General features: G+C 55.7%; 1 protein-coding gene across 6 annotated transcripts in view; it reads right to left on the bottom strand.

Moving 5' to 3' along the window:
• The window catches only part of CPNE2 (copine 2), a 57,212-nt gene that overhangs the window by 3,908 nt on the left and 42,103 nt on the right, over positions 1 to 11,201 (bottom strand). For all 6 annotated transcript variants that reach the window (XM_056360277.1, XM_056360281.1, XM_056360276.1 and 3 more), the window contains 3 exons: positions 6,741 to 6,792; positions 5,440 to 5,573; positions 628 to 864 (listed from right to left, as the gene is read on the bottom strand). In XM_056360277.1, coding sequence (XP_056216252.1) covers positions 628 to 864; positions 5,440 to 5,573; positions 6,741 to 6,792 — 423 coding nt within the window. The remainder of the gene's footprint in view (positions 1 to 627; positions 865 to 5,439; positions 5,574 to 6,740; positions 6,793 to 11,201) is intronic.

Below are 11,201 nucleotides of genomic sequence, written 5' to 3'. Positions count from 1 at the left end.
TTTTGTCTTGGTTTTTTTTTTTCTTTTTCTTCTTTTTCCTCTCTCTTCCCCCCCGCCCCTTTTTTTTTCTTCCATTCAGCAACATTTTTTCCAACACACATGCATGGGTCAGGCAGTGGGCAGGACAATCCATCCCGCAGAGGGGACGTGCAAGGCCAGTGCTGGCATTAGCCCTTTTTACGGTGCCAGGAAGGGACTGGTGGGACCCCCAGGGCCAAGGCCATTCAGCATTAAGCCCTCGGCACGTCACGGGTGCCAGATGAGGCCCGAGTAGGAGACACCAGCGTGGGACCACCACTGAGCCCAGCACCACCCCAGCTTGCTGCAGGAGCTCAGACCCTGTGATAATTAACTGGTGTTTGCTCCCACCTGCCTGGCAATGGCAGGGTGGCGGAGATGGGGGGATGCTCAGGTGGAGCAGTGCTATGGAGATATGGAGCGCTGCTGCCCCTGCTCGCAGCGCTGATGTGCCTGGTCCGTGCCAGCCCATCACTGAGGAAGGTGGACTTTAGGGCCAGGGTAAGGCAGGCAGGTGCCAGCCCTCTACCTCCTGCCTCAGTCTGCCTCTACTGGAGTTGCTCCACTTCCATTTCTGCCTGTGACCCCCTCCCCGCTGCCCACACTCACATTGCGGAAATCCCGGAAGGGCACAAACTGGACAATGTCACGCACGGCCTCCTCGCCGGTGTAGGAGCGCAGCACCCGGCTGTCCCCATCCAGGAACTCCATGGCGGCGAAGTCAGCGTTGCCCACCCCAACGATGATGATGGACATGGGCAGCTTGGATGCCTGCACCACGGCGTGTCTCGTCTCATCCATGTCGCTGATCACCCCATCCGTGATGATGAGGAGGATGAAGTATTGCTGCGGAGGGGAGGACGGAGGGTCAGACCCAGTGGGATGCCGGTGCACCCTCACACCAGAGCCAGCGCTGGCAAGGTGTGAGCAGCCGGGATGCTTGGCATGTTGGGGGGAGGCAGGTCCCCTCGGGGGGAGTGCAAGGTTCGCTGCTTCCCAGGACAGCCAGCACCACCCCCTTTAGCAGCACCCAGGAATTTCAGGTGCTCCTGTTCCCCTTGTTTTTTTGAAAGATCATAACCAAACGACAAGCCAACTCCCACGCCAAAACATTTTGCTGATTTACTGATTTACTGTACTGAGTAACAGGAAAAAAACCCAACCAGCCTGTGCAGAGCTTCCGTGTCACAGCCAGGAGTTTGGGGCCAGGACACAAGCCCAGCTGGGAGATGAAATCTCCAGGGGGACACATTTCAGGGCAGTCCCCATTAACATGGCCCTGTGCCAATGGGGAGCAGCTCCTGCATCCCACCACCGGGCTGCAGGGCCGGGGGGGCTGTCCCATGCTCAGGGCTTGTCCATCTCCCATACAAAGCTGTGGGTCTCAGAGGCACTGAGGGGGGATGCAGAGGGTACCAGCAAGCTGGGGGGATGCCGAAGCAGCGGTGTTAGCATCTACTCCCCTTCCCACAGGGAAAGGAGGGTGATGGGGCTGATCCTGCCCAGCTGGGGGGGATGGACAGATAGACCGTCCTGCTGGACTCGGCTCAGCAAATCAGGCACATGGACCCCCGAAAAGCCCATCTCCTCTGCTTCCAGGGAAAGTAATGGTTCAATTTTGGCACATTACACTGCTTGCGTGTGCTAGAGAAATGACGAAGACAAGCACTTAAGCACATTAAAGCCCTTTGTTCCTCTCCTCATTCTTTCCATTTCCTCTGAAAACCACTAGCGCAGCCGTCCTGGAAAAGCAAGAGATGGAACGCCATCCAGAGCCCATTTTCTTGGTCTTCCTCCAGCCCACATCTCCTGAAACCTTCTCTTGGCGCTCTGGTGCTGAACTCCCAAGCACAGACAAGGCTGGGTCGAGCTTAAACAGCCCCAGGACAGGGGCGAGGAGGTTCTCCCAAGCCAGGGCCAGCAGCCAGCCCCTTCCCAACCCAGCCCCTTCTGGGGTGCCAGTCCTAACTCCCGTGTGCTGCCCGGGGTTTAGTTTCTCCCTAAATCTGAACTTTTCAGAGCACATCATGGGGAGACATAGGTCTGAAGAGCAGGAGCTCAGCATCCAAGTCTGGAGGGTAAGACTAAGCTCCAGGAGAAGCGTGCTCCTCTGTGGTGGCCAGCACTGGTCACCACTGGAAGCAGGACAAGTGACTGGGGCCTGACCCTGTCTGGAAACCAGTACAGGAGGAAGGGTAAAACCTTGAGGAGAGCAGTGGATAATGGGAACGACTTCAAGCTGATTCTCCCCCTTCCTCCCCCTGCCTCTGTGCATGATCAAAAAGAGGAAACCCAGAAAGGACTAGCTCCCTTTGTTCCCTTTTTTGTGTGAAATCCAGCATGGGAACAGAGAAAAATGCTGGAAAGTATGCAGGAAAAGAGAGGGGAGTAGAGCTCAAAATACATTTTATCACAACATATTTCAGAGGCCAAGAGAAGGGGTCAGCCCCAAAGCCCAGGGGGCTGCAGTGGGGCGAGCAGGCAGCGGGTAAGAGCATCAGGGGGAGATTCCCCAGGGAGCGATGACAATTCTGGTGGTGTCCACAGATGGCAGTGGGGCCAGGGTGCTGGTGGCACCTCCGGATCCCCCCCACCATGGTCCCCAGCTGGGGTGCCACCTCTGCCAAGCTGCTAGGGGCAGGGACCAGGCTGGCACCACGGCCGGACCCCCCCCTCCCCCCCGGGCACACCAACCTGGCAGCACCTACCTCCTTTCTCCTCTTTTTGTTGTTAAAATGCCCAGCCCCTGAATCCAGGGGGCTTTGAGGATGATTCTTGATTGTTTGCTAATGATATCAGCAATTAGGCTCACGTGAGGGAGCAGGACTTGAAAGGATTAGGCAGCATTAAACTGCACGGGGTAAGGAAAGGGGAGGTTTGGATGCAGGGACGCTGCTGGAAAGGTAGGTTTTAATTCTCCAAAGCTTATTAATCCTTATTAATCCTTCCTGAGAATCAAATCGTGTGTAATCCCTCTGTCGCTCCCCACCCCCCGCCCCCCGACATCCTCCCATCTCTTAAAAGCAAACGGCTCCAGTGTTTGTGATCTGCGTTGCCATGGAAAAACTACGAGGGTTTTTTGTTTTACTTGAAACGTTGGGAGCGAGTGAGAGCAGGAGGAAGAGTAGGGCAGGTCCAGGCAGCCACCGAAGCCAGCAGCATCAGATTGAAGGTGGGATGGCAGAGGAGAAGACCCCGGGGGAGTGAGACCCCTCATCACTAACGCTTTGTGCTTCCAAAAAAAAAAAAAAAAAAAAGACTGAGCCAACCCAGGCTTGCCTCTGACGCCACCATTAATGCCCATTATTTAAAATCTCCCTTGATTAAACTATTAGTGCCAACGGAGGGGTGCAATTTGCATATGATTAGTGCCACTGCCTGTGGGCTTCTCCCTCCCCCACTGATGACAAGAGAGAAAACAAAAAAAAAAGAGGACCGACCTGGATTTGTGCTGAATTAAACCAAATTCAGAATTTCCTTGTGCCGGGGGCTGGGAAGAGCAACAGTGCTCATGGCAAGACAGGAAAAGGTCCCCTTGGGGAAGAAGCTTTGAGTGTGATCCAGCTCCGCTTCCAGGCAGGAATCGGGTATGCTTTTACCCCGAGGCAGCTCCTGTGCCGATGTGCTGATGCCCAAGCTGAGCTGGTTTTGGCCAGTGAAACGCAGGGGCCAGACCTGCCATCCTCTGTGGGCAGCCTGCTGCCACAGGGACCCGAGTGAGCTCCATCCTGAAGTCTTCAGATGCTCTTTGCATCCCTAAGAGGACACGTGGTCCCTATCAGCAAGGCTGGACCCACAGCTGCAGCTCCTGGCATGCATGGGCATCCCTGCATCCCTGCAACCACCAGCCTCGTCCCCCAAAGCCACGCTGGCCCCGGCTGCCTTGTGACCCGGTGCAACGGAGCCTGGTTGAACAGGGCCCTTGTGCTAATGAGCAGCTTTTTGACATATGGATGTGAACAATCTGATGGACTAATTAACAGGGACTTGCAGGACTGCTGAGCAGCTGGAGCGGCTGCACGGGAAAACAAAGCCTGGCCCTGAGCCCACTGTTTTTCCAAGTGGTGTGAAAAGCAATGATCAAACTGAGCCATCCCGTGGTTTTCTGCAGCTCCCCCTGAAATCTAAAAAACTATTTGAAGGGGAATAGCAGAAAGGCCTTCTCCTGGCAAAAGGTTCAGATTCAGCCATCGGCCACTTTAGAAAGACCACGCTTTACGCCACAGCACAGGCTTGCTGGATGTGCACCCCCAGATCTCGCCAGGAGATCTTTACGGAGGACAGGGAGATGCTTCCTCCAGCTTTGTTGTGTGTTGAAGGGAAGTAAGCCAAAGATTTGAAGTCACACTCAACCTCTTCCCTGTCGCTCCTGTCTCCCACCTGCACTGCAACAGCAGCGTCACTGTGCTGGTGCTCCCCAGGGAGCTTCTGGTACGTCCTGCCCCAGGACAGTCCTGCAGGAGCAGGAACCTGTTTGGAAAGCAAGAGCTATGCTCCTCAGAACTATCATTCCCCACTTATCCATAAGGACAGAGGTTGCCTCTTCAGAGCAAAGCCCCTTGGAGCTCAGCAGAGGATGTTTTAGGAAAAAAATCAGGAGAGCACAAAGTTGTCCTCTCCTGCCTCCCGCCAGCTGCTGCCCTGGCACATGTCGGGGACTCCCGAGCTCACGCTGGCGCAGTGCCGAATGGCACTGGACAGTCGGGTCTGCCAGCAGCACACCCCATCCCTCTGCCCCCCCTTGCAGCCCTCAGCCCCTGGCACTGCCCCGGGGGGGTCTCAGTTCCCTGACCACTGCGCACTGGCCTGTTGGACACCCATCACCCAGCTGCTCCTGGGGGCCTCGCAGGCCTGCCCCTAAGAATTAGGGAGAAATCAATCACTTTTTCACCATTCCTGATTTTACACATCTCTGATACTCCCAGCTGACCTCCCGGGCCAGCAGGTGCCAGCCTTACCGCTCCTCTTAGTGGGGCTGCTCGCCACGTCTTGGCCAGCTCTCCCTCGTCTGCCCCTCCCATGGCTGCTGGGTCACCTTTGAGATAAGGGGACCGGCATTTAAGACTACGCTCAAGACATCTGTGCAAATCCCAGGGAGACCCACCTCGTGGCATCTCCCACTCCCACCTCATTCCTCTCCCCAGTAACTTCTGACTTTCCACAGATGCAGTTTTTTTGACTGCTATCAAGTTTCTGAGTCATTTTTTTTTGTTCCTACGATGGACTCTACGTTCTCTGTCAGATGTGCTGACAGCCAACAGAGAGCCGCCAGCTGCAGGGACCCCAGGGATGGTGCTGATGGGAGGACACACCGCTCCCACACCCGCAGAGAAGGGAAAGATGAAATTAAGCTCAGGCTTTGGCTTCCCCTGCCCAAAGCCGTCAGGATTGCCGTCGTCTCACGGGACCTTACGGACTTACGGATGCAGCCTCCTGCTGGGTGGCCTGTGCTGCAAAGCGGGCCACATGGTTGACGATGGGGGAGAAGTTGGTGGGTCCGTAGAAGCGGATGTGGGGCAGGCAGGCTGAGTACGCTTGGACAATGCCCTCCACACCTTTGGGGAAAGCAGAGAAGCCAGGCATTACAACGCACCACAGCTCAGGCTCACTACAAGTCCGATTAAGCATCATTAACTGTCATGGGAGCTGAAGTTACACTTATTTTATCCCCTCCCCGACTCATCCAGCTCTACTGGTTTCACACACCTCCACTCACACATTCCAATACCAGGGCTCTGCCCTTCAGTCACTTTGCAGCGGGTCCTCAGAGCTTCTGGGGTAAGAGAGCCCTCGCCATGGCCAGTCAAGGGTGGCTTTCCCTCTGTTTCTGCAAAAATCCTGGAACCCACCAAAGAGGAGGAGCAAAAAGAAAAGCAACTCCTGGTCTCTAAGCATAACCAAAAACCTGACAGACATGGAGCTGAGGTTGCAGAGGGAAGCAAAACAGTCCCAGAAGCATCCCCTGAGCTCCCAAGCTGTGTCTGGGACCCACAGGTCACGGGAGACCCTCCTGCTCCTGCCAGACCGGAGTGGGGTAAATGGCAGCTCTCCCTGAAGGCTGCATGGGCGCATGCAAGTCAGAACCGACCAGCTCCACAATTCATCGGCTGACAGCGAGTTCCTCGGGAAGGACCCGTGTCCGACAGGAGGTGCAGGAGGTGGGCTCTGTGTCCCAGAACACCTGCAGGGACAGAGCACAGGCAGCTGAGCCATGGATGCGCTCAGCTTTCGTGGACCAGCGAGCGCGGCTCGAGCCCCCGTGCTGCCAGGGGGGAGGCAGAGGCCAAACCAGGCGGCCTCTGGAGACCGCGGTAGCCCTGACCACTTTGGACGTGAGCACTTTTCCAGCCATGACTGGGACCGGCTCTCCGTTGCTAAATGAAGCATTAAGGCTGAATTCCCCATCTGCTAAGCAGGCCAGTGTTTCTTGCAGGCTTGCTGGAGGAGCAGACGGCTGGTAGGACACACCAGACATCGGAGCGAAGGCGGATTTTATGCTGTCTGAATCCAGTTGCGTTTCACCCTGGGCCTTCCTACACACATCCCCAGATTTTCTCTGCTCTCCTCTGAGTGCCCCCTTAGCATGTGCTCTGCTTTGCCATTAACATCTGTCTCTGAACAGACCTTGAACCCCCCCCAGGATGTTACTGGAGAAATGCAGAGGGAAGGACAGGTGACACTGCAGGCATCAAAGGAGTCATAAAGACCTAGCTGGCACTTACCTGAACAGAATGGGTTCGTGGGATTGAAGTTAATGGCAAACTCATGGGATACCTGCAGAGAAGAAACGACCCAGGTTAACAGGGACGGCCAGCGCAGAGCAGGGTGCTCACTAGCGATCAGCTGGTGCTGGGGGGCTGGTTTGGGGCTGGTGCTCCCCTGAGGCAGGACCCAGTGGCCACAGACGTTCAGTCCATCCTGCTGGGTCAGCAACAGCTCCCCACCCTCTGCTACCCGAACGGCGAGGGGCAGCAAATACGGACGTGGTCAGGGTTAAGCAGCATTCAGGGATGGACTGGTTCCTCAATCCCCTCATCATGGAGCCACCTGAAATTATCCCATCACACATTCATCTACAACTATCGAAGCAGGTTTGTCGACATGGCTTCCCACTAGCTGCCCCAAGGGAAAGCGTGCGGGAGGGATGCTCTCAACCTGCTGGCCCGTCTCACTGGTCACTAGGAGAAATTACTTCATCCTTTTGCAGGTTATAAAGGGAGAAAATTCAATTAGTGTCATCCCAGGGAGCCCCAGTTCTGAGAGCATCCCGCTTCCCCATCTCTCTGCAAGTGGCATGGTGCAGCAGGAGGGAGGCAGGCACAGGTGAGCTGGGTCAAAGATCTGATCTGGCATGTCAGCTACCACGACAAAGCCGGCAGATGATTAGCTTCATCATCTGGGTCATCGTGAGGGTAAAGGCAGCACAGAAGTGGTGATGTGAACGCTTGGGCATGATGGACAGCAAGTCCCAGCACAATCTGGGCTGGTTTTCATTGACCATGAAACCATCCCTCCTCCAAGGCAGGTGCAAGATCCTTCAGGTTTTCCACCATCTCCTTCAAGCCCAGGGAGATGCTCTCATGAGGCAGTCCTGTGGGACACGGCAACAGCAGATAGCCCTGCACACCGCGACCCCTGGCCGGCTGCACTAGCCCACCCAGAGAGACCAAAAGCGGCGCTGACTTCGGGCCACAAAACCTTCCTCACCTGCTTCCACGGGAAGAGCCTGCCGGCAGAACCCACAGATCGCCGGGCAGCAGCTGCTTTGAACCCATCTCTGCCAGCAAGGGCAGAGCGGCTCGAGGGCCAGAGAGGGCCAGGGCCACCAGCTGTCGCGTGAGCCCTGCAGTGCTGGTGTGGGTCAGCGGCTTGCCTGGGGCACGTCCCTCACCGCCACCTGCAATCCAGCCCCGGGGTAGCAAGCAGGCTCTTGCCTCTTCCAGCACCTCCAAAGGCTGGAGGGGGTGATGTGGGCTTCCAGGCCACCGGCTCAAGGGCTCTGACACAAAAAAGCTCCCACTCCATTCGTGCCAGAGTTGCAAAACAAGGCTCTTTCCTCCTTCTCAGAAGGGTGGAGGTTTGCTGAACTTCTCAGCCAGGGGACCGCTTCGGGACACGCGTTTTCATAACGTTGGCAGGACGACTGTCCTCTGAAGCGCCGCATGAGGCAGGGTCCTCCCGAGACTGCAAAAGCAACATGCCTCTGATTCAGACTTTCCAAGTACACTGGGCATTGTGTTGAAAGCGGCACAAGAGGCTGTGGGGTGGGAAACAGCAACCAAAAAAAAGCAGCAGAAAATCCTCCCCGTGCTACAAAGCTGATGAGCTGTTGAACTAGCAAATTCCAACCGCCTGCTTGGGTGTCCCCATGCCCGGCGGGCACAAGCAGCAGCGCTCCCAGCCACCAGCCAGCCCAGGGTCAGAGGTGCAGCCTGGACCGCGTGGCTGTGTTTTCATACACCCTTCCTTGCAGAAGCTTCAGTTTTGGGCAATATATCCAAATTCAAATTTCTTGATTTTCAGTTGTAAAGGGCTCTTTTTTTTTTTTTTTTCCCTTTTTGAAGATGTTCAAGTCTGTTCAAAGATGTTCAAAATTCTGCCATACAAGTATTTATAGACAAGGCAAGCAAAAATATTTCCATGTTTTGCACTGCAAAAGAGGGGTTTCTCTTTCTTTTAAGCAGCAATGGAATGGTTTGGAGCTGTGCTCCTCACCGTCTACAGAGCAGACCCCCTGCGTGGCAGAAGTGTTGCAAAACCTCCTCTGGAGTTTTTATGGATTATATATATAACTTTGCTAGAAAATTCAACAGGAGGGCTTCAAAATAAGAACACACAAAAAAAGATCTCATTTCCTATTCAGCTCGTACTTCGAAAAACAGTTTCTGTAGAGTCCAATTAAATGTATATGGAACACCTACAGGTATCACATTCACCAGTAACTCGCACGGCAGAAACTCTTTCAAGCCACCACCAAAGGGTAAGACATTCACCTGCAGCCAGCCTGCATCTTCTTCCAGACCTGGATGGGAACAACCGCCACGCCATCTTTTCCCATCAGGAATTAGGGATGTGCCTTGCAGACACACAGCCAAAGCCTGTACCAGAGAACCGACCCTGCAGAGGGTTCCCTGCCACCACCCTGAGCGATCCCACCACTGTCGTGACTCAGTTTCCCTACATATATATATATATGAAAAAAAAGGCAAATGGCTGGAAAGCCTCGGGGGTGGCACATTGGTGAAGCTGCCGGCTTCCTTGAGCCGACCCCATCTCCTGAGCAGTGGGGCTCCGACATGAAGCATCACCCTCTCCGCTGTTGCCTTGCCTTTGCGCATCCCCTAGAAACCGCAACCCATCTGCTTCCCTCTCCTGTTCCCTACTGGGAAACCACTCCAGGCTCTCTGCGGAACTGCTACATGGCAAGATGTTCTTTGACATTTCCAACGAGACTTTTGTGTGCAAAACATCTCGCTCTGACGGTGCCCGGGAAGCGTTGGGGAGCCATGGCAACAGGAGCACAAAGCCCCATTTCTATGGCTCTCTCATCCCTTAACAATCCTCCCGGTTTTCCCTCCAGTGCATGCGTACAGCAGCCGCCCCTCGAGGGAGCGCCGCTGGCCACACTGCATCCTGCTGCGACACAGGGTACAGGGCTATGGCAAAGAGCAGCTCCTCCGGCTTTGAAACCACCCAACAAGCCTCAATGGCCGGCAAACCTTTAACGCACAAGCGAAGCCAGCAGCACGCAGAGCCCACGGGCCAGGGAGGGATGCAGCCCCAGGCGGGCGGTGTGGGGTGATACATGGGGCACGTCCCCACTGCTAACGTGAGACAACCAACGGGTCACCCCAGGCGTTAGTATGCACGACCTTCAGGCATGGGCCAAGCACTTGGGGAGGGAGAGCTGCTCTCCACTGGGGCTTACATGGGCTTAGACATCATTCTGGGGGAACACGAGCTGTGTTTTCTGGAAGTGCTTACAGAGCATCCCCAGGCCCGTGGAAGCAACAGGAAATATTTCTGTGGCCAGATGTGGGAGGCAGCCATGGCAGGGGCAGAGGAGTCGCGCCCCCCAGCCCCCAGCCCCCAGGGCAGCATCCTTGACCCAGTTCCCACCACCAGCCTTGCAGGAAGGGCCATTTCCAGCCTGGTGATGCCTCTCCCATGGGCACTGACCCGCACGCATCGCCAGCTCGCCATGACAGTTCACCTACTGCCCCAGCAGTCAGGGCTGCTGTACCCTTTCCATTCCCACTGCTTTTTCCATTCGCATTCCTCTCCCCGAGTAATAAATCCCTGACGGCAGCTGGCTGTTAGTCCTTGGAAGTTGCCTACTGAAATCTCCCCACCGAAGCAGTGAAGTGACAGACCAGAGACATTTGACGGCCAAGGAGGATGAATCAGCTCCAAAGTGCACACGGAGGGATCTCCTCCTGTGGCTGGCAAACAGCAAGAGCTCCCACTTGAGTCACACAAATTTTGGCTGCCGGCAGAGCGGAGAAAAGCGCAAAGCCAGAGCAGGCAGGACACCCCAGCCTTGCGGCCCCACAGTGGTGAGCATCCCGGTGTGATTCACGGTCACTCGTGGCTTACGTGCCCTCTGCGCACAGCCCAGAGCCAAGCTCCCGCCTAAAGAACACTAAAGGCTTGCCAAGATTCAACCCCAGCCCGGTGTTGGGAACGCCTCAGAACCAGCGAGCAGAATGACAGTGTGCATTAACGGCGTCAGCGAAGAGCGGCCAAAAGACCCAACCGGTAATGAGAGAGGGGGGGTCCTGGCACATCTCAGCATAAGAAGGTGCTCCCCAGCAGCCAGCTCAGGGAGCAGCCCTTCAGCCCCTGCCCATCCGATGAGCAGGATGCTCCAGCCCTTGCAGGACCAGGGTGCCTTTAACCCCTTCAGGCGCCTAATCCCAACCAAAGATCAAGGTGGCTCTTGGGACAGCCCTTCTGCTCCAGTCCTTGCAGGCTCTGCCTGTTGCAACATCACGTTGAGGCTACCCAGCTCCCAGCCCCCTCCCAGACCTTGCCACCGTCTGACACATTCATCCAGGGGCCTTTTCCTTTGCCCAGAATTGTTCCAGCTTCTTGCCAGGAAAATGAATCAACGCCTGGCTCTGCCCATTAATGCCAGGGAGCTGCTGCTTTCATGCCAGCTCAGAAGGGAGGAACGGGCTGCC

The sequence above is a fragment of the Falco biarmicus genome, chromosome 15 (assembly GCF_023638135.1).
Source record: "Falco biarmicus isolate bFalBia1 chromosome 15, bFalBia1.pri, whole genome shotgun sequence".
Lineage (NCBI taxonomy): Eukaryota > Metazoa > Chordata > Aves > Falconiformes > Falconidae > Falco > Falco biarmicus.
This window is presented reverse-complemented; position numbering and strand designations above follow the sequence as displayed.